This window comes from Heteronotia binoei, chromosome 12 (assembly GCF_032191835.1).
Source record: "Heteronotia binoei isolate CCM8104 ecotype False Entrance Well chromosome 12, APGP_CSIRO_Hbin_v1, whole genome shotgun sequence".
NCBI lineage: Eukaryota > Metazoa > Chordata > Lepidosauria > Squamata > Gekkonidae > Heteronotia > Heteronotia binoei.
This window is the reverse complement of record NC_083234.1, coordinates 80,559,178-80,581,969: the sequence shown is the minus strand read 5'-3', so window position 1 is coordinate 80,581,969 and position 22,792 is coordinate 80,559,178. Positions and strand designations below refer to the sequence as shown.

At 46.2% G+C, this 22,792-nt stretch overlaps 1 protein-coding gene across 1 annotated transcript in view; it reads left to right on the top strand.

The window, feature by feature from the left end:
* Positions 1-22,792, top strand: part of UBAC1 (UBA domain containing 1) — a 110,383-nt gene that overhangs the window by 78,348 nt on the left and 9,243 nt on the right. Inside the window, exons 8-9 of the mRNA XM_060251315.1 lie at positions 11,364-11,450; positions 12,741-12,879. Of these exons, the coding sequence (XP_060107298.1) occupies positions 11,364-11,450; positions 12,741-12,879 (226 nt within the window). The remainder of the gene's footprint in view (positions 1-11,363; positions 11,451-12,740; positions 12,880-22,792) is intronic.

Below are 22,792 nucleotides of genomic sequence, written 5' to 3'. Positions count from 1 at the left end.
AAGCGTTTGAGAAATTAAAGAGACTGTTCACTAGTGAACCAGTGCTAGTCCATCCCAACGAATTAAAACCCTTTGTGGTGCATTGTGAAGCCTGCGATGTGACCATGGGGGCAATTCTGATGCAAATAGATGAGGAGGGGAACTTAAGACCGTGTGCATATATGTCGCGAAAGTTTTTCCCGGAACAACGGAACTTGTCTGTGTGGGACAAAGAGGCTTTTGCAGTTAAGTTCGCCCTAGAAACGTGGCACTCCTGGTTGGAAGAAACCAGGGTTCCATTTGAAATTTGGACTGATTGCAAGAATTTAGAAGCCCTGATAGGTCGAAGGAAATTAACTGAAAAACAAATCCGGTGGGCGGGCTTCTTTTCCAAATTTGATTTTAAACTGAAACCCACAGCTTTTTAGCAGATGCGCTCTCTCGGCTCCCACAGAACAATAGCCAAAAAGGAATGATAGATTCCTTGATTTCTCCTTCCCACCTTGGGGGAGCAGTAAGTACATGAGCCCAAAAGCTACGTTTGCAAGCGGAGGAATTTGCGGGGGGGAAGGCTAAAAATGGAAGCTGAAGCCGAAGGCAATCGCCAGTCCAAGGAAGTGTATAGAGGAGAAGGGGAATTCTGGTACAAAGACAATAAGCTGTATGTACCTGAGAGTTTGTGCAAGGAAATTTTACAGCATTGTCATGATAATAAAACTGCTGGTCACTTTGGGTATATTAAAACACTACACTTGGCAAATAAGCAGTTTGGGTGGCCATTCATGAAAAATGACATTTCCGAGTATGTTACCTCTTGCCCAATCTGTGTTCCAGCGAAACAAAGGGGGGGACGCCCCTGGGACTGTTACAACCGCTAGAGATGGCCAGCCGACCCTGGTCAGTAGTCTCTCTCGACTTTATAGTGGAATTACCCCCTTCTCAAGGAAAGACAGTGATCTCAGTCATGATAGACACCTTCTCCAAACAAGCACACTTTATTCCATGTTCTAAGATACCCACAGCTAAGAAACTAGCACAGTTGTTCTTTCAACACTTGGTGAATCTCCATTCATTCCCCGATAAGCTAATTAGCGACCGCGGTGTCCAGTTCGTTGCCAACTTCTGGCGGGACTTTTGCAAATTGACCAATATTAAGCAGGGACCCAGCTCTGCTTACCATTCGCAGACTGACAGACAGATGGAACAAACGAATGCGTTGCTAGAACAATATTTACGGTGTTTTGTGAATCACCAACAGTCTTAACTGGGTAGAGTTACTGCCATTTGCAGAATACGGCTACAACAACAATGTGCACAGTTCTACAAAAACTACTCCTTATAGGGTGGTGAATAGATATGAGGGAAAACGGTTCCCTCTGCTACTGGGTGGGGAGGGGGAGTGGGAAGACTCCCCCTCCATCTTTGAACAATGGTGGGCTAAGTGGAGCAAAGCCTGATCTATCATAAAAGAGAATCTGGAAGCCGCCAAAGAGACTTATAAAAAACATGACAAGCACCATTCCTCCACTTGGGATTTTAAAGTGAGAGATACAGTATTTCTGTCCACCAAGAACTTGCCGTTACACCAGCCCTCTAGGAAATTGGCTTATAAATATGTGGGAAGAAAAACAAAGAAGGGAAAGAAACTTAACCCAAAAACTAGAGTAAGCAACATTGCAATTTTGGGCTGTATCAACAGAAGTATAGTGTCCAGATCACGTGAAGTGATGGTTTCACTTTATTTTGCTCTGATAAAACCTCACCTGGAGTATTGTGTTTAGTTTTGGGCACCACATTTTTAAAAGGATATAGACAAGGGTTTAGTTTATTCACAGCCTAAGCCAGCATTTAAAAGAGTAAAATCAAACAAAATTAAAACTGAATGACCATAAAATCATACATAAAAAGACATAAAATACTGTTGTAAAACTACAAATATAACAGAGCGAGGCAGTTACAGCAAACAGATTGATAAAGGTGTTTAGCCATTTCCTGACTGAATCATTAGAGGTTACATACAAATTTTGCTAATTTGTATGTAACCTCAAGGTTCTTATTGTCAAGGAGATTCTTATGGAGTTGCAGTTTTTGACTACTGGTAAAAGGTATGGCCGTGAAAAATGGAAGTACTTTGCGATGATCATTATAAGCCTCACAGTCAAATATGACATAGACTAAAGATTCAATACCATCATTGCAGCAGGGACATAATTGTTCTTGGAACGACAGTTTTTTGTATCTTCCTGTGACGGAACCGGCCCGATTCTGCCTTCAGACCCGGTCCTGTCAACTCCCTATTGAGTCGCCAACTCCTGGAGGGAGCTATTTCTCCTTCGGCCACTTGGGCTCGCTGCCACCACCTGCTCAGTCTAGGGGTTCTGATTGAGAGGAACAGGACTCCCAATCCCCCTCTCCAGCTCTGAGGCCAGGCCTCAAGGTCCTCTGCCACCCTGTACTTGGGTATCACAGAGACCACAGCACTTCTTCGGGGAACCCCTGGAGGATTGGCACCTTATCCAACCACAGGCTTTCCCCCTTTCCCCAGGGCCCCCTTCATAAAGTGTGGTCTAAAGCGGTTGGGGATCTATGTGGTACAGAGTTTGACTGCCAGCATTCAAAACAGTAAAAATATTTAATTAAGAGAGAAAAAGAAAAGAAAAACAAAGCAAAAACAGTTGCATGTAAAAGTTTAGCACAGCACAGCACCCGCACAGCAACCAGCATGACAAATAAAAGGTGGGTTTAAACGCATCCTACTGTCCCTGGTCTAAACTTGCCCTGCCTTGTGGATGACTTACTCAGTCTGACTGCCTGGGGTCCTCTTCCTCTTGAGTAGGCCTCTCCCACAGGCAGGAGCCCACACACTGACAACCTCTTCCTTTGAGCGCTAGCTGAAAACTGGCCTTTTCCCGCCTAACTCAAATAAAACAAAAGAACCTCCTGCCCCTCTAGGAGGCTTTCCCCCTAGAGTTGCTGGTTTAACTCCAGAAGGGGGGAGGCAATGAGGGGAAGGCTAAAGAACTTCCTGCCCCTCTAGGAGGCTTTCCCCCTAGAGGCGCTGGTTTAACTCTGGAAGGGAGGAGGGGATGGAGGGAGGCTAGGCCAAAGCCTGCTTTAGTAGTTTAATGTTCCCTTCCAATGAAGCACCAACATTAACTAAGATGGCGTTTCTCCACACTCCCCTTCGCCACTGCTGACGGGAGAATGTCCCACCTCATAAGAATAAGCGTTCTCCTATGTTCATTATTTGTTAAGCAGTATAAGTAGGGCATTGGGGTCACCTTGTTGATTGGTTCTGTCAGAGCTCGCCATTTGGTTGTGCTATTAAGATCATTTCGTCTGACAGCGTCCAATATTCAATATTGAGCCGCCCTGAGCCTGCCTTTGGTGGGGGAGGGCAGGATACAAAAATAATTTTTTATTATTATTATTATTATTATTATTATTATTATTATTATTATTATTATTATTATTATTATTCTGTTTCACTATCTCCCTAGCATTACCATAAGTAAGGGAACTGAGATATTATTTTGAAAGGCCATAATAATGAATTCTGTTCTCTTTGGCCCTAATCCATCTGGGGACCAAGGTATCTTGCAGAATTAAACTGATCAAGCCCTTAGGAAAAAAAGTTTCAACCAGAACGGGATGGCCAAAATCCAAAGCCTCGCTTCTATTGTAATCATGCCAGTTTCTATCCTAATTAATGCGTTCAGAATGCCCTTGGGTACCTGGAAGACTGTTCTTAAAAATTTTGATTGAACACTCTCCAGTTTTTTGTAATTTGTAGTGATATTGATTGGGGCACCAAATGTTAGCTGGCAGAGGGATTTAGCCTTAAGCACTCTAAATTATGCATTTACCCCGTTTGCCCCAGTAGAATTTTTGGATAGCCCCTGCACTCCTTTTGACATTTGAGGTAATCATGCTTATATTAGTGGTTCTTCTTCCATTTGCTTGAAACATAACCCCCAGGTACTTAAAGCATGAAACTTGTTGAATGGAAATAGAATTTAAGTACCAATGGTGTGATCTGGGTGTCCTTTTGCCAAAGGCCATTACTTCGGCCATTACTCCCTCTAGATTGTTTTCCAGGCAATATTGAGCGAAAGCTTTCAAGGCTCTTCTGAGGCCTAAGGGAGTCCTTGAAAGTAAAACAGCATCATCAGCATAAAGGAGCACCCCTATATGTCTGGGTGGCATTCCGATTTATTTATATATGACTCCAAGTCATTAATGTAGAAGTTAAATAAGTAAGGGGCCAGGAGGCATTCTTGCTTCACCTCTTTGTTGGTAGAAATGGGGTCTGTCAAATAGCCTAGATGGGAATATTTGACCCAGATGGTTGTTTGATCATAAAGGGCCTGAATAAGAAATAGCAACCGTCTGTCAATGTTGCTGGCTCTTAATTTATCCCATAGATGGTCCTAGAGATGGAGTCAAAGGCTGACTTCAGGTCTAGAAATGCAGCATATAATGACACACTTGAGTTTGAGGAATATTTTACAATCAAGTGATCCAACAGCATGCAGTGGTTCAATAAGGCACGACCTTCTCTGAAGCCAACCTGTTCCTCACCTACACAAAAGTCGTTCTCAAGCCAGTTGTTTCCACAGAAGGTGTCTAGCATATAGCTTGCTTGTTACACTTAACAGGCTGATCGGCCTATAGTTGTTTGGATCTTCTTTGTTACCTGTTTTATATATGGGGATGGTGATAACTGCTCCCCAGTCCTTGGGAGTTTTCCCTGATTGATCAATTTGTGAAAACAAAGCTGCCAAAACTGGGGCCTGCAATTCTGCATTCATTTTAAATAGCTCTGGTTAAATCAGGTCAATGCCTGGGGCTTTCCCTGGCTTCAAATTATCAATGAGCTGCTTTACTTCTGAACACCCCGCTGGGGGCCAAGTTGGTAAATTATGGATGATATCAAAGTTGAGTGGACTTGTAATTGTTTCCCCATATACCCTCTTATAATGGTGTAACCAAGCGTCTGGTAAATATATTTGGTGACCCACGTGCTGGATCGGAGACTAGTTTCCAGAATAATCCCTAGGGTTTTTTTCTTTGATTGCCTTACAAAGTTCCTCCCAAGAAGCCATAATGTCTTTCTGTTTCTTTCTTCTGATGAGGGCCTTATACTGGGCTTTTTTGGTATTTTAAAGCTATTATGGATGTTGCTTCAGGGTTAATTCTATATTTTGCATACTTAACATTAAGGGTATACTTTGCCCTTTTGCATTCTGCATCAAACCATCGATTGTGTGATCCAGTTCTTTGGTTTAAAGGCCCCAACTTAGTTCTTTTCAATTGCTTCTGTATCTTCCTTGAAATTAGATTATATTCCTCTAAGCAGGTATCAGTATTGGCTGCATTCACCAATCGGTGCAGGGTGTTATTAGCAGACTCAGAGGTAAAAAAAACTCCATCCTCCTTTCCAATGAGGCTGTCCAGCTAGGGCCATTGTTGGATTTAGCCTAGTGTTATGGGGTTTACCGTAATGCATGACTAGCATTTTCTCCCTTTCTCACAATACAAGAACTCGTGGACATTCAATGAAATTGCTGATCAGTCAGGTTAAAACAGATTAAAGGAAGTACTTCTTCACCCAAAGGGTGATTAACATGTGGAATTCACTGCCACAGGAGGTGGTGGCGGCTACAAGCATAGACAGCTTCAAGAGGGGGTTAGATAAAAATATGGATCAGAGGTCCATCAGTGGCTATTAGCCACAGTATGTATATATATGTGTGTATATATATATAATTTTTTTGGCCACTGTGTGACACAGAGTGTTGGACTGGATGGGCCATTGGCCTGATCCAATATGGCTTCTCTTATGTTCTTAGCTCTTGTAAATCATTTTTAGGACTAGAGGCAAATGGTCACTACCACAGTGTGGAGCAACTTCAAAATGCTCTATGTGGGGAACCGCCTCCTCTGATGTAATCAATGACGCTCATTCTAATGCCCGACCAATATGTGAACTCTGCTGGATGATCGCTAAGCAGGGACCCATTTAAGATTTTGAGGCTGACTCTATTTATTAGCTGGTTGAGGACACCTGCATAGTTAACCTTAGCACCTTTTGAGCACCTTTTAAAAGGCATGGCAGTGCAATTTCCCCTTAATGGGTAATGCCTAGTCATAGCACTGGAGCAGAGATCACATCGGGTCCAATTCGGGCATTAAAATCACCACAATAACATACACTGCTGGATAAGCGGAAATCATTGCTAATCTCTGCTTGCTAATCTCCCATGGGTGTGAAGCACAGAGACCATGAAGAAGATAAACAGGTTGCTTACCTGTAACTGATGATCTTCGAGTGGTCATCTGTGCATTCACCCCACCTTCCCTCTTCTGTCAGTTCGCTATTGTGGATTCTGCTTGCAGCAGTCAGAAGGAACTGGCGGGATGTCCATGCCCCGCTCAGTGGGCATGTGCAGTCGGGGCTCTGTGCATACTCGCTGAGTGCAGGGCACGAAAATCCTGGGCTTTTTCGTTACCGATTGGGGTCAGCGCAGGTGCTTCTGTCCCATGGGTGTGAATGCGCAGATGACCCCTGGAAGATCATCAGTTACAGGTAAGCAACCTGTTTTTCTTTTAACTAGGCTGTCTGAAAAGGCAGTTTGAGCTTCACCTTTGAGTATTAATAGACAGTAAGCCCACAGATATCTGGGATGAACTGCTTGCTCCCCCCCTTGATAAATCTGAGGAGGTCTGGGACCAGTTAGTTGAGGACATTCTGACATGTTTGAATCTCTGCCGCAGCAGACTACACTACCCAACCAGATAACCACCGTCAAAAGAAGAGTCGTGTCCCAAAAAGAGGTCTCATAGATCAACAAGTACATCTTTGTCAGTATCACTAATGGTAACATTTAATAGAATGTATGATCTTATTCAAGGAGGATGGAGTTACAACCAGCTCAGAAAGCAGAAAAACAGCAAGCTGAGGAAAAATCATGACGACTTCTAGTAAGACATATGAAAGCAAAAATAACCAAGTGTTCAAAACAAATACAAACATGAAGGTTATGAATAATATATAATCACAATTTAGCAAATATACAATAATAAAACTATAAATTATATGTGAAACAATTAGTAATATTCCTCCATTGATCTCCAGATTCAGTAAGTAAAATTAAAAAATGGGAATCTCTTTGTCAGCTGTACTTTCTGAATACAAAGAGGCCTGTATTCAGCCTTTTTGGCTGTAGAATGCAGACTTTTTCTGTGTTCTTCTGTTCTTGCAGCGCTTCCTGCCCATTGGAAACATCCTTCCCATGTCTTGGGATTCAAAAGTAGCTGCTAAGGCTGGGAGGGCAGGCTGGAGTGAAGACAGGCAGAGGGGTGAAATCGCTCCTCTTTCCTCTAGCATGTTCCACTGGCAAAGGGGATTGATTTCATCTCCCTGTTCCAAGTCTGTTCACCTCACCCACTCCCAGAATTCCATACGAGTCTTGCAACTCAAGCAGCAGTCTTTCTAGAGGACAGCTACAGGAACAGGGAAGAACACAGGAAAGAATCATAGAGTTGGAAGGGACCTCCAGGGTCATCTAGTCCAACCCCCTGCACAATGCAGGAAACCTCCCCCTAAATTCACAGGATCTTCATTGTTCTCAGATGGCCATCTAGCCTCTGTTTAAAAACCTCCAAGGAAGGAACCGCTCTAATGATCAGGAAGTTTTTCCTAATGTTGAACCAGAAACTCTTTTGATTTAATTTCAACCCATTGGTTCTGGTCCTACCTTCTGGGGCCACAAAAAACAATTCCACACCATCATCTCTCAGTCACCTCCTCTCCAAGCTAAACATCCCCAGCTCCTTCAACCTTTCTTCATAGGATGGTCTCCAGACCCCTCACCATCTTTGTCGCCCTCCTGAACCCATTCCAGCTTGTCTATATCCTTCTGAAAATGTGGTGCCCAAAACTGAACGCAATACTCCAGGTGAGGCCTTACCAGAGCAGAGTAAAGCGATACCATCATTTCACGTGATCTGGACACAATACTTCTGCTAATACAGCCCAAAGTTGCATTTGCCTTTTTAGCCACCACATCACACTGTTGACTCATGTTCAGCACATGGTCCACTAAGACCCTTAGATTCTTTTCACACATACTACTGCTAAGGCAAGTCTCCCCATCCTATAACCATGCATGGGATTTTTCCTACCTAAATGCAGAACTTTACATTTATGGTGTCACTAAGACAAAATTCATAATCTGGCTGCTTGTGGGTAAAATCTGGGTTGCCCCACAGTTGGTGAAACTTTAGGCTCTGAGACCCCATTGCTGAGAAAGTCACAATTTGGGCTGCTATTGGATATATCAAACCTGCAATGGATACTATTGAGGGAGATCTAGGTGATGTAATGGGAACAGGAAATGTGCCTAGTGGCAAACAACTGAATTAATTTGCTTATCACGTGTGTTTCAGATCTATTGACAGTAGACAGAAGAGGGGCTGATAGCCATTTCTGGCCCCTTACTTAGATTTGTGAATGAGATGCTGGGAAGGCTGGTCCTATGAATGTAGATCATTCCTCATTGCCACAGGATGAGTATTTTGGGGAGAACCATGCAAAAGAGCCTGAGCCCCGTGGCTTAGAATGTTAAAGCTGCAGTACTGAAGTCCAAGCTCTGCTCACAACCTGACTTCGATGCTTGCTGAAACTGGGTTCAAGTAGCTAGCTCAAGGTTGACTCAGCCTTCCATCCTTCTGAGATCAGTAAAATGAATACCCAGCTTGCTGTGGGGAAAGTGTACAAGGCTGGGGAAGGCAACAGCAAACCACTCCATAACAAAAAGTCTGCCAAGAAAATGTCGTGATGTTGATGTCACCCCATGGGTTGGTAATGACTTGTTGCTTGCACAGGGGACTACCTTTACCTTTTTACAAAAGAGCCTTAACAAATGCACACCTGGAGTTCTCATGGCAGCCACTTACTCAATCTTGAAAGCAACTGGAGAAATACATGCCTTAATTGAGAGTGATGTGATATCAAAAGATGGCTTCTTCATAGCCTTTGATTTCACAAGGCTAGAAGATCTTGGGGTATCAAAAAGACATGGGTTGGGGGGAATGCAACACATGATGTGCAGCATGGCACAGATAGCAGGGGTTGTATGGCCTGGAAGCACCCTGTGCCAGCAACACATCTTCAGTCCCTGGGGTCCCTGAGTCCAACAATGAGGTCCACTGACTCTTTCTGAAGATAAATTGTGGATAAGTACAGCAGAAGATAGGAGAAAGTGTAGAGACAAATAGGTCAAGAGGTCTCCACAAATCTTGGGGACTGTGACATGGTCTGAGCCCCCGGTATAGGAGACTGGCTGTGCACCTCACAGCCACTTGGAGAGGCAGTCAACAGGAGGTTGGGACCAGTCAGCAATGGCCCTGCTCCTCACCCAGGAGCCATCCTTAGCCTCTAGCCACACGGAACTCAGATTAACAAGCAAAGATCTGGGCGTCATAGATCCTGTCATGGACCCTGGTGAGGATATCATCAAATCCACCTGGATAACCAGGAGCTGTGGTAGTGCACTCAGCTGCTGCAGAGTGGGTTCTCATGTAGAGTAACAAGCAATATGTCCAAGGTCACAAGCAAGCCGGGGGAGATGGCAACTTTGGCAAAGCCAGTGCACAACCAGTTGAGCTTGGCTTCAGCGATGGGAAGGTGCAAGTGCTGGAACAGGGCATCCAAGAGTGCGTCGAGTCAGCTGCTGGCCGAGGACTGAGAAAGTGATGAGTCTCACCTGCCTCTGCTGTATGCATGTGGCAAACCAAAGCAAAATCCCTTGAACTGGGCAGAAACACACTTCGCTCTCCTGGGATGGGACAGAAAAAAATATGTTTAGGTTCTCCTTTTTCCAAATTATCCATTATAGACTTAGAAGAGTGTAAGTCTTCATAGCAAGGCACTGTTAAGAACCTTCTGCTGGCCAGGATAGGAACGTACTCAGTTTTCCTATAGCGCAGATGGGGAAATGATGGCTATCCATGGGGGAAAGTGCCACTTTACTTAAAAATAGTCAATTTCTAGCTCCATTCCAAGCTGAAGAGACTTACTTCGTAATTATTCATATGGTAATTAATGCAACCCAAAAGTGGTGAATTTCTAATTGGAGGGATTTGGTGGGATGGGAAGAAAAAGGCAGCCAGGCAGGAGACAGAGAAGAGTCTACCGGGGTGGGGGGCATATGTAAACCCATGATTTGAAGAGAGGTGACCAGCCTCATTGATACAGAAGGTAAAACTGGTACAAACAGAACCAAAACAAAGTCAAAACCAATGCTAGAATTGTGCCTTTTTAACATCATAGGGATATATCTAAATTCAGGGAAAGACCAGTTCGGTTTTTCCTGTGCTTGTCATATTTTGCTGCTCAACTAAATGTCATAACTTGTTATTTACAATTATTGCTCCAGTTCATCTTTCTGGAGCTGTAAGGAGCCCAGGTGGAAGGTCATAAAGGGGTCAAAGGTGGATTTTTCACTGCCTTTTCCTCATGTCAGAGAGCGAATGTAGCCTGAAAGCAGAGTCAGCGGGTGTTAAACTATTGGGCTAGGACCTGGGAAATCCAGGTTCAAATCCCTACTCATGCCATAGAAACTGGCTGGGTGACCTTGGGCCACTCACACACTCTCAGCCTCCTCTGACTTAAATAGCCTGATCTCTTCTTGTCAGATCTCAAAAGCTAAGCAGGGACGGTGGCTCAGTGGTAGAGCATCTGCTTGGGAAGCAGAAGGTCCCAGGTTCAATCCCTGGCATCTCCAAAAAAGGGTCCAGGCAAAGAGGTGTGAAAAACCTCAGCTTGAAACCCTGGAGAGCCGCTGCCAGTCTGAGAAGACAGTACTGACTTTGATGGACCAAGGGTCTGATTCAGTATAAGGCAGCTTCTTATGTTCATATGTTCAAAATTCAAAATCATCAGTGTGCATGGCTCTGGGAGAGTTCTCTGTTTTTATGTTGGACACAGAGCAGGAAAAGAGATTTTGCATTTGGAACAGAGGATCCAACTGCAGGTCTTTACTTCAGTGCTTTTAGTGGCCTGCTGTTGGCAGTGAAGAGTAACCCTTATCTGTAAAAGGGAATCTGTGGTATATAGCTGAAGAGTTCAATTCATCATGGAGGTCAAGCAGCTTGGGACCTTAGACAACTGATGAGTAAATAAAAACAAGGGCTTTCGGGGTTGTTTTTCTTCTGCTTCCACTTTAGCTGAGGTCAAGCTCTGCTATAATGCTTAATTCAGTTCATGTCCCTTTCTTCTGTAGCATACGAAGGTTGCTAGGGCAGGTGGGCTGGGAGGAAATGGTTCACAATCAGAATCTGATCCAGAGTAGTAACGGGTTCTGCAATTCTGGTTACAGGCCATCATTGCCTTGATGGAGATGGGCTTTGATGAAAAAGAGGTGGTGGATGCACTCAGAGTGAACAACAACCAGCAAAATGCAGCAGTGAGTATACTCTTGTGGCCCATCTTGCTTTTTGTATTATCTTCTAGTGTGACACACAATGCCCACTCTTTCAGCTCACTGACACATCCAAGGATGTAGCTAGACCCTTTGAACTTCTGCCTTGTCACTCTTTCTTTACTCCTTTGATACACAGTCAGACTGGAGGGAAACTGAAGGTGGCTGACCTGCCTTCATGTGGAATGTCAATGAAATCACCTTTCCTTTCTGAAAACTGGTGGGTGGTAGGCTTTTCACACTTGCTTTTCTAGATGAATGTGGCTCTGTGTTTTGACATATTTGTTGTTAATTTTTATACAGACTGCCAGTGTTGCTAGGAGCATTAGGAGTATTATATCAGTGTGGTCCATCTTTCTTAGTGGGATTCAAGGTGGGTCATAATTATGATTTAAAAAAAACGGTTGGTGAGTGTGGAGATCATACAAAATATGATAACATCTGATTCCACAAGCAGAAAACCAGCTGCAGAAGAGGCTCATGCAGGGAAAAGTCATAATTGAATGCAGGAGTGTCAAACTCGTTTGTTATGAGGGCCAGATCTTCACCTCGTCGGGCCAGGCCAGGTGTGTCATAAAATTTAATGCCAGGTAGGGGAGATATAAACTTTATAAAAGACACAGACACACACACTTAGCCTAATCCACCTCACTGGCTTGCTGAGCCTCAGCCAACAAATGGAAGAGAGGCTTGGCTTAGTAGCTCTGCTGTGCAATTGAGAGAGGCTGGCAAAGCTAGCTCTCCTTCCCCCACTTCCTCCCCAGGGGAGGAGGCTTGTTCTGTCGCTCCTGTGCGATTGGGCAAGCCTGGCAAAGCAAGTTGTGATACAGAAGGAAGCAGACAACAGTGAGTTGCTTGTGAGCCTGATGGGAGCATTCCGGGGGCCTGATTCGGCCCTTGGGCCACACGTTTTGACATCCCTGATTTAATTTATGCTTAGAACAATATTTCTCTTTGTGGACTGCGCAAAAGCAGAAGGAGAGGGAGGAGCAAACAGTCACAGTTGGAACAAGACATGTGATCCCTTTCCAGCTACTGGCCTTCTCGTTCTTCAGAGGATGGTTTTGTTTGCTGCTTCTGCAACACGGGATTGTCTCCCACTGCTGTTCTCTTGACAGGAGAGAGAGGAGAGGCCCTCCAGCCCACGAGGCTCTTCCCACAGCGATGGTCGCAGGAGGAGGCAGGGAAAGCTCTGCTGCCAGTGGAGTAATGATAAAACAGCCATTGCTCTCCCAAATAGTAATTCATTGTATTTTGTCCTTCTGACTTCTGCAGTGTGAGTGGCTGCTGGGAGACCGGAAACCCACTCCTGAGGATTTAGACAAGGGGATTGACCCTTCCAGTCCCCTCTTTCAAGCCATCCTAGAAAACCCAGTTGTACAGTTGGGGCTAACAAATCCCAAAACACTACTTGGTAAGTGATGTTGCTAGCTTGCAAAATATGTACAGGCAGGGCTTTTTTTTGTAGCAGAAACTCCTTTGCATATTAGACCAACTCCTCCCCACCCCATGGTTGTAGCCAGTCCTCCATGAGCTTCCAGTAGGCCCTGGAATAGTCCTATAAGCTCTTGGAGGATTGGCTACATCAGGGGGGGTGTGGCCTGATGCAAAGGAGTTCCTGCTGCAATAAAAGCCCTGTGTACAGGGCTGTAGTTATTGGAGTGATTTCTGTTTCACAAGTTCATTGCCAAAATGGCTTCTTAGTCCCTCATCAAGTGGATATTACAAGGACAATGTAAACAAATCACCAGTTCTTGTAGAGAGAAAGTTAGGAAAGCTAAAGCTCAGAATGGGCTTAGGTTAGCAAGAGATGCTAAAAACAACAAAAAAGGGTTCTTTTCTTATGTTCAGAGTAAGAAAAAGAGCGAGGACATGGTAGGTCCCTTGTGAGGACAGGAAAGTAAAATTGTAACAAGTGATGAAGAGAGGCAGAACTACTCAATCCCTACTTTTCCGCTGTCTTCCCTTGTGGAGGAAGCGGTGCTTAACATGTCAGAAACAGAACATATGAGGAGAGGGGGTTGCAGCCTAGGATCAGCATAGGGGTAGTACATAAACACCTAGTTTCTTTAAATGAAATTAAGTCCTCAGGGCCAGATGAACTGCATCCAAGGGTACTAAAAGAACTTGTGAATGGAATTTGTGAGCCTCTGGCTATTATTTTTGAGAATTCTTGGAGAACAGGAGAGGTGCCGGAAGATTGGAGGTGAGCAAATGTTGTCCCTATCTTCAAGAAGGGGGGAAAATAGGATTTGGGTAACTACCATCCCATCAGCTTGACATCTATACCTGGAAAAATTTTAAAACAAATCATCAGTCAGTCCTTGAGCAATTAGAAAAGATGGCTGTGTGTAAGGATCAGCCAGATATCAACCAAGCAGACTCTCACCTGTAAAATAAGAAAGTTTAATAGTTTTGATACAGGAGTTAATGCTCTGGCAAGAATTGCCAGGAAGGAGTGTAAAGAATACAGACAGTGAAGATATACTCAAAACGCGCGGGCAAAGTTGGGTCTTCCCCCTCCCTCTTTCTTACATTAAGTTGTGTATCAGCCAAAGACAACATAGTCCTTTTGGTTCACACATAACCAAGACCACTTGTATATTCCAGGCAAGAGAGGTGCCAGGTGTTCATTCCCATGGTAATGAGATAAGCCATGAGTTACAGGCACCGAATACTGATCATAAACAAAGAGCTTCTAAAACTACAAAACAAGGAGCATCAGGATACACCCCCTAGACTAGCAACCAGGTTACACTAAACATGCAGCTATTGAAAGCAATAAAATGTCTCATAGGAGGACACATCCTGACATTCCCACCCCCCACCCCCATTACATTCCTCCCTGCTTCCCCGGGAATTGCTTGTGGGAGGCACAAATTAATTTTGGTGCCTTCACATTCTCAACGTGGACCCATTTGTTATGCACTTCTGAGAAACGGGCCCATTTCACCAGGTAATACAGAATCCCTCGTTGGATTTCATAGTCCAGAGATATGCTTCACTTCCTGGTGGGGTTGGCCACCAACCATCAAAGGTGGGGGACCACTGGTTGCTGGTGCCAGGAGTCCGATCTGGGGTCCCACTTGAGCAAGCTGAAATGAAAAATCAGATGAACATTTTATACATTTTTAGGTAAATCCACCTCCACAGCACCTCATTTATTAAACCCACCATCTTTAAGGGGCCTATATATATTTCCAACCCAGTTTCTTTGTGGGTTTCAGTCCTGAACGATTCTTAGTGGAGATACACACTGAATCTCTCACCTTGAGCTCCCAGGGCAGGAATCTCCATTTGCTTGGATTTTGTAATCCTCTTTTGCCTTATCCAATGTATCTTCTTCGTGGTCTCTGTGCAATCCCATACATGGGTCTTGCTGCAGGCAATGGATCCATACCTCGGAGCTCCAATAGCTTGCCTATAGCGTTTTTTGGCGCGCTTCCCTCCCGCTCTGGGGAGCAGGCACTGATCGCGCATGCCTGGAACGGGTGGGGAGCGCCCATCCCACTCAGTTTCTTCCTTACCGCCGCTCGGACCACACCTACCTCGCTGCGTTTCTCTCCTTAGCTCGTTCTTCTCTTCATCTGGTATCGTATTTCTCCTTCTATTTCTTCATCTCGTACTATTTTTCGTCCCTAGAAAATATATATATATATATATATATATTTTTAAAAAGACCGTTTCTGCGCTTTTCTTTCCCTTTTTTCTTACCCTCCCTCCCCTCCCCTGTCCGGAGCGTATGGAAGGGAAAGTTACATTCAAAAAGTGTAGGCGCTGTGGAGCTAAAATCCCCACCTCAGACGGCCACAGCTACTGCCTGTTCTGCCTCGGGGAAGCCCATCGAGTGGACTCTTGCCCATATTGCGCCAATTTCAGCAAGCAGGCCCGTAAGAACCGCGCTGCGAGACTTCAGAGTTTCCTCCTTGAACGGTCCCTGCGGGCTATGCCCACGTCTGACTCGCCGCCTCCCCCACAACGAGCGGGAGATTCGGCTTCTTCGGCTACGCTTCAGTCGCAAAAACAGAAAGCGCACAAGTCCGGAAAGAGACCTTCGAAGCACTCCAGTACTGGCCATAAGGCTTTGAAAAAGTCCCACCATTCCGAATCAGCGGATTCGGCGCCGAAAAAATCTGCCATACCGAATCGGCGGATTCAGCTCTGAAAAAGCTTCACAAGTCGCACTCGGCTTCCAAAAAACGTCGGGACCCTTCGGCTTCGACCTCAATGGATTCCACTACATCTCAATCCACCTCAGCCCAGCTGCTGCTTCCGCCCGAACTGTCGGCGCCATCTGATGTCATCACTGATATGTCTCAGCTTACACCTCACACTTCTACGGCGGTAGAGGTGATTCCGATACGATCATTATTCGCCTTCAGTTCGCAGTGTGGTGCCCTCCGAGTTCCTTGAGCCCGATCCTTCTACCGATCCGACTCAGATCTACCTATGGTCTTCTCTCCGACCCGGATCCTTCCGAGACATCGCGGTTTCTCCTCTGTTTAGGGAATCAGCAACTCAAGTCTCCACTCATCGGATCCGATCTCGCTCGCCAACAACCCAGGTCTCCTCTCATCGAGTCCGATCTCGTTCACCACGCAGGCGCCGCGACTCCGCCTTGTCTACCTACCACAAACATCACGACTATTATATACGGGGGCGATATGACTACTCGTCCTTCTCTAGGTCTCCATCACCTAGGAACCGACATTACCGTCGCCTCTCCCATTCACCCTCGGACGAGGGAACATGCAGCTTCCGATACCATGAATCGGAACCTTACATGGGCCGTGATGTTACACCTCGGATCCGCCATGAAGACTCATCTCGACTCCGTGACTACGCTCGGTTTCGAGATCCTGAGGTTTTTCCCTCTCGGCACCTAGAATCCCTTCGGGACCAGGAACATCTTCGGTACTGAGATACGGAGAAACCTCGCACGGCTACCGCAACTGTGTCTGTGGCCCCACCTGTCATCGTTACTCCACCTAGATCCTCTAGTAAACAACGAGTGCACATTTCCAAGCAAGCCTCCACTTCAGAGCCTACCATACCTCCACCTTCCCCTTCTAGGGAAGATTCCCACTCCGACAGAGAAACCACAGTGTCGTCGGATTCGGAGGACCACCCGGCTTCTCTAGCTTCTGATTCGGCTCCACAGGTTCATCTTTCCCTGTCGGATGCATTGAAAGCTTACCTAAACCTCATCACTACCATGGCTGAAACCTTAAAGATAGCACTCCCTTCGGATTCACCCAAGGTGTCTGACATTGTGCATGATCTAGTCCAGTCAGATTTCCCACCGGGCTCTTTACTTCCGATGCTGCCGGTGCACCTAGAGGGTCTCCGAGAGGCCTGGGACAAGCCTGCTTCGGTTTCACCCACCTCAAAGCGGTTTGACTCACTCTATAGGGTCCATGCCCCTGATGCTAAATTTCTGGCCTCACACCCGGCTCCTAATTCAATTATCGGCCACTAAGGCCAAGCTCTCCAGACACCCCACACCACCTGATCGAGAAGGGAGGAAATTGGACATCCTGGCAAGAAAAATATTCAATTTAGCTTCTACCAATTCTAAGCTTAATAATTATTTAGCATACTTTGCTGCTTACATCTTCAATCTGGCAAACCAATTTACGCCTCTCATAACTTCTCTTCCCGAGACTTCCCAACGAACGACTTCTAGTTTGGTCTCCAAACTGTCCAGAGTTTCTAAACAACAGATCAACTCCATTCGGCATGCTGTCTCCTGTTCCTCGAGGGTTTTTGCCTCCTCAGTGGCCTTGCGTCGCCACGCCTGGCTGAGGTCCACCAATTTGCAACCGGACATTAAACAAAAAATAGAGGACCTTCCTTTCGATGGCCTAGGTCTGTTCCATGCTTCTACGGATGAGGTCTTGACCTCGGTAGACGATGGTTGTAAGAGGGCGAAGCGCCTGGGAGTCTCCCAACCACCTTCCCAGCCATTTAACCGGACCAAACCCTGGAGACCATCCTTCCAGAGACGTCAGCGTTCGCCCAAGCAAAATGATTATTGGAAACGAAAGCCTACACAGCAAAAACCTCCCTTTCAACAGAGACCTCGGTCTCAACAAACCAAGAAGGCTTCCCTTCCTGCCAAACAGTCTCTTTGACTTCCCTCAGATGCAGCCGGCCTATCAAACACGTCTTTCCCCATTCTACCCGCCTTGGAACTCAATCACAACCGATTCCTGGATGCTAACCATCGTACGCCTAGGCTACACAATCGAGTTCATTTCACCACCTCGCCACCACTACTTCATAACTACTCCTCCCTCTCCCCATCTCCGACAGGAGATCCTGGACCCGCTCCAGAAAAATGCCATAGAACCAGTTCCTCCTCAACACCGCGGGATGGGGTTCTACTCGAGATATTTCCTAGTGCCAAAGAGGGATGGAGGCAAGCGTCCTATTCTAGATCTTGGAAGCTAAATGAACACATAACATACAGAAAATTCAGAATGATCTCTCTGCAATCCATCCTCCCTCTGATCCCCCAGGATTCATGGATGGCTTCCCTAGATCTTCAGGACGCTTACTTCCATGTGACCATCCGGCCTCAACACAGGAAATATCTTCGATTCGCCATAGGCCTAGATCACTTTCAATATCTATCCCTGCCATTCGGACTCTCCACCGCTCCCAGAGTGTTCACCAAATGCATGGCAGTGGTGGCAGCTGCCCTGCGTCTCCGAAACATCCCTGTGTTCCCGTACATAGACGATTGGCTCCTGATTGCACCAACTCAGCACCAACTGAAGAGGAACGTCGATACCACTCTCTCTCTTCTGGCTTCTCTGGGCCTGTGTGTGAATATCACCAAATCACACCTCACACCGACCCAGGACCTGCAGTTCATAGGTGCGCGTCTGTGTACGTCCCCCCATCTTGCTTTCCTCCCAGAAGACCAGGTGCAAACTATAATTTCTCTAGCCAACCTAGTTCGGCAAAACCCCATCCAGTCTGCCTTCATCATTCAGCGACTTCTGGGCCTCATGGCTGCAACCACATCTGTTCTCCGTTTTGCAAGGCTGCGTATGCGACATCTTCAACTCTGGTTTGTTCGTGCCTACCATCCACACACGCAGCCTCAGAGCACTCTTCTCACTCTTCCCCAGAGAGCTCTACAATCCCTTGCTTGGTGGACTATACCACACAACCTGCTTTCAGGAATGCCGTTCCTTCCTCCTCCTCCATCGGTTACCATAACAACAGACGCCTCAAAGTGGGGTTGGGGAGCCCACTTAGAGGACAAGGCTGTCAGAGGGCTTTGGACTCCTTCCGAGAGGGCCATGCACATAAACTGCCTAGAACTGATTGCTGTGCACAGGGCCCTTCATTCGTTCCTCCCGCTGATCAGGGATCGGCACGTCCAGATCTCCACGGACAATATGGCTACAGTATTTTATGTCAACAAACAGGGCGGTACCAGATCCCTTCGACTTTGCCGCATAGCCATATTGCTATGGGAATGGTGTGTCAAGCACAACATCTATCTGACTGCCATCCATCTCCCAGGCGTGGAGAATGTTCTGGCCAACTCTCTCAGCTGGATTCGGATAGACGACCACGAGTGGTCCATCAATCAGTCCTACCTCCATCGCATCTTTCTGTGCTTCAGAATGCCCAAGATAGATGTCTTCGCTTCCAAGAACAATGCAAAATGCCCTCGATTCTACACCAGAAGGGGCAACGACGCTTTCCTGCATGTGTGGAAAGGCCCCTTGCACTACCTGTTCCCTCCCATCCCCCTGATGACACGGGTGGTAATGAAGATTGCACAAGACGGCACGGACTGCATTCTCATTGCACCTTGGTGGCCACGTCAACCGTGGTTCACAAGACTGCTACAAATGTCCTGCCACACTTACCGCCGCCTTCCTCTAGCAGGCGATCTCCTGACACAGGCCAACAGCCAGGTACTGCACCACAATCCTCAAATTCTGGCCCTGACGGCATGGAGAATCCGTCCACCCTCTTGTCTGCAGAGGTAGCCGACATTATTCTTAATGCTAGGAAACCGTCCACCAGGCTTTCATATCAACGTAAATGGAAGCGTTTCTGCTCATTCGCAGCATCTCAGCATCTCCAACCAAACTCGGTGCCTCTGCATTTAGTTCTTGATTATCTACTCTCGTTACAGAGATCAGGACTCTGCTACTCCTCGTTAAAAGTTCATCTTTCCGCCCTTTCGGCTTTCCACGATCCAGTTGAGGGCAAATCTGTGTTTTCACATAAGTTGTCTAAATCCTTTTTAAAGGGAATGTTACACCTTCACCCTCCTATCAAACCCTTTGTTCCAGCGTGGAGCTTGTCCCTAGTGCTTTCTCACCTGATGAAACCCCCGTTTGAACCTATGGCGAAGGTAAATCTCAATCTCTTGTCATGGAAGACTGCCCTACTAGTTGCCATTACTTCCGGCAAACGTGCCAGTGATTTATGTGCCTTCCGCCATGATGCTCCTTACACGAATTTCCACAAGGACAAGGTCGTCCTCCGACCGGACCCTTCCTTTCTCCCTAAAGTTGTGTCCCAGTTTCACTTATTGACAACATCGTTACCAACGTTCTTCCCTAATCCTGGTGACCCAGGACAAAGAGCTCTGCATGCCCTAGATGTTCGAAGGGCCTTGTCCTTCTACCTTGCTCGTACACAACAGTTCCGTAAGGACCCTAATCTGTTTGTGGCCTACGGTAATCCTCACAGAGGACACAAAATTTCTACCCAGAGACTATCTAAATGGGTAGTTAGTGCCATCAAGTTGTGTTATGAACTGGCTAAACAGCCCTTACCCGAAGGCCTTAAGGCTCACTCTACCAGAGCAGTCTCGACGTCTTTGGCTTTCCTGCAGGGCATCTCCCTAGAGAACGTCTGCACTGCTGCCTCTTGGGCCTCGCCGTCCACGTTCGTCTCCCACTATGCTTTAGACGTTCGTGCAAGACGAGACGCCTCCTTCGGCCAAGCGGTCCTCAGATCCATCTTCCATTGAAGTCAGGGTGAGTGTTTCCGCTTCCTTCCATAACCTATATAAGGTGATGTGATTATGTGACTAATTCATTTTCTTTACCAGCGCCCTCCACCAGGACATTCAGCTGGCTAGTCACCCATGTGTGGGACTGCACAGAGACCACGAAGAAGATAAACAGGTTGCTTACCTGTAACTAGTGATCTTCAAGTGGTCATCTGTGCAGTCACACACGCCCACCCAGCCATCCCCACTGCTGGCCTCCTTTGGATGTTGTTTAACTTCATATAGTGTCAGTGGCGGCTGGAAGAGACTGAGTGGGAAGGGCGCCTCCCCACCGCTCCAGGCATGCGCAGTCGGTGCCTGCTCCCCAGAGCGGGAGGGAAGCGCGCCAAAAAGCGCTATAGGCGAGCTATTAGAACTCCCGAGGTACGGATCCGTTGCCTGCGGCAAGACCCATGTGTGTGACTGCACAGATGACCATTCGAAGATCACTAGTTACAGGTAAGCAACCTGTTTTTCTTTAATTTGATCCCACTGTGCAGAAAATTTTGACCACCAGTCTGTAAAATCTCCTGCCCAACGAGTGTCCCCTCCTGGTAGACCAGGGAACAGTTTCCCCTTTAACCCTTGTACAGTTTTAAAGGGGAATGCCTCCATTGAGCTATGGATGCTGCTGTTGTTAATAGCAATATTCTGCAAATGGCAGCAAATCCACCCAATGGCATGTTGATGAACTGTTAAGGACTGTTATAATAGTTGATTGGTCCTTTCCAATAGGCCATCCATTTTGGGGTGATAAACTGAGCTGAGACCCTGCTTGGTACCAGTCAGTTTAAGAAACTCCTTCTAGAATTTAGCAACCAAATAAGACCCACGGCCCGAAATCACCTTATCTGGAAAAAAAGGAGTAGCCTTACAACGTGTTGCATGAACAGTTTAGCTAGCTTCATGGCCATGGGGACTTGTGTGTATGGCAAGAAGTGGGCTAGCTTAGAAAATGTATCCACCACCAATGGAATTGCTGTCTTCCATCTAAGCCTAATGAATGTAGCAACCCTGGGGGCTTCTCCCCTTTTTTCCTTTCCCCAACATAGCAGGGATATAAAACAAAGTTCCTTTTGCTCTCACCCGAGGTGGTGCACTGATCCCTTCACAGCAGGTCTTGCCCATTTCCTGACAGCTTCAGCCCTGGGCTTTCACTAGTGGAAAATACTTCTGACTTAGAACTCTGTGGATCACTTAGAAGATCTGCCAGTGCAGCCTTCTTGGATACTCTTGCTGGCTCTTCCAGCAGGCTCTTCCATCTGGGGTTCTTTGACTTGACCTCCAGAGGTGTCTTCGGCATTTTATGGCAATCCACGACAAAATGGTTATTGGCTCCACATTTCAGGCATAATTGCTGTCTCCATCGATCTTTCTCAGGTTTCTCTCCCTCCCCCGATCAGACTTTCTTCTCCCTTGACCCACTTGATGCTGTTTCATCACTTCCTCCCAATTCTCAATCTCACAAGGTGGTTGGATCCAACCTAACAGGGCACATGGCTCATTTGGATCGTCTCCTTTGACCACCAGGTCTGGGTAGAGGCCTGCACTGTAGAACTCCATCTTCACTGATTCCATCCAGTCACATATCTTGGCTGCATCAGCCTGGAATTCTGCAGAAAACTCTCATACTGACTTGTTTCTCTGTCACATGGGCTTCAGTACTGTTCAGGCCTTTTTTCCTCTAGTTGTCAAGAACTGGTCCCTGCCAATATTGTTTGCATCACTTGAAATCATTGTATTAAAAGCTTCTGTGTAGTTCTGCTATTTGCACTATTATGTCTTTGAAACAATATCATAAGTATTCTCTGTATCCTGGCTAAAGAAGGGCCTCTTTGTAGGCTAAATCATTCCTCAGCACAGCTGTGAAGGTCACCTGTTATCTGTTTAACCAGATACACTAACTTTCGATTCTTAAGAGGGTTGAACCTGTCTAGGAATACTTTTTGAATTTTATAACCATGCTGGCTTCATCCTCATTTTGCTTATGTGGTAAACAGGGTAAGGTATAAATGTATTGCTCAGTCCTGAGGGATCAGTTCTAACAAAGAATGTCTTGACTGTGAACATGATGTTCATTCAGTGAAGCCTTATTTGAATCATATCAAAGATGTCGTTAATGAGAATTGTGCAGAACTTGACATATTAGAACTCACCTCTGCCTGCCATGGCCCTATTCCTGAACCTCTGGCACCATGAGTGACCAAGAGGAAAATGGGAAGGGGACAAGAAATGTGCAGACCACCCAAACTGAAGAGGTTCTCAACACCCTGGAGTAACCTGAAGAAAAGTCAAA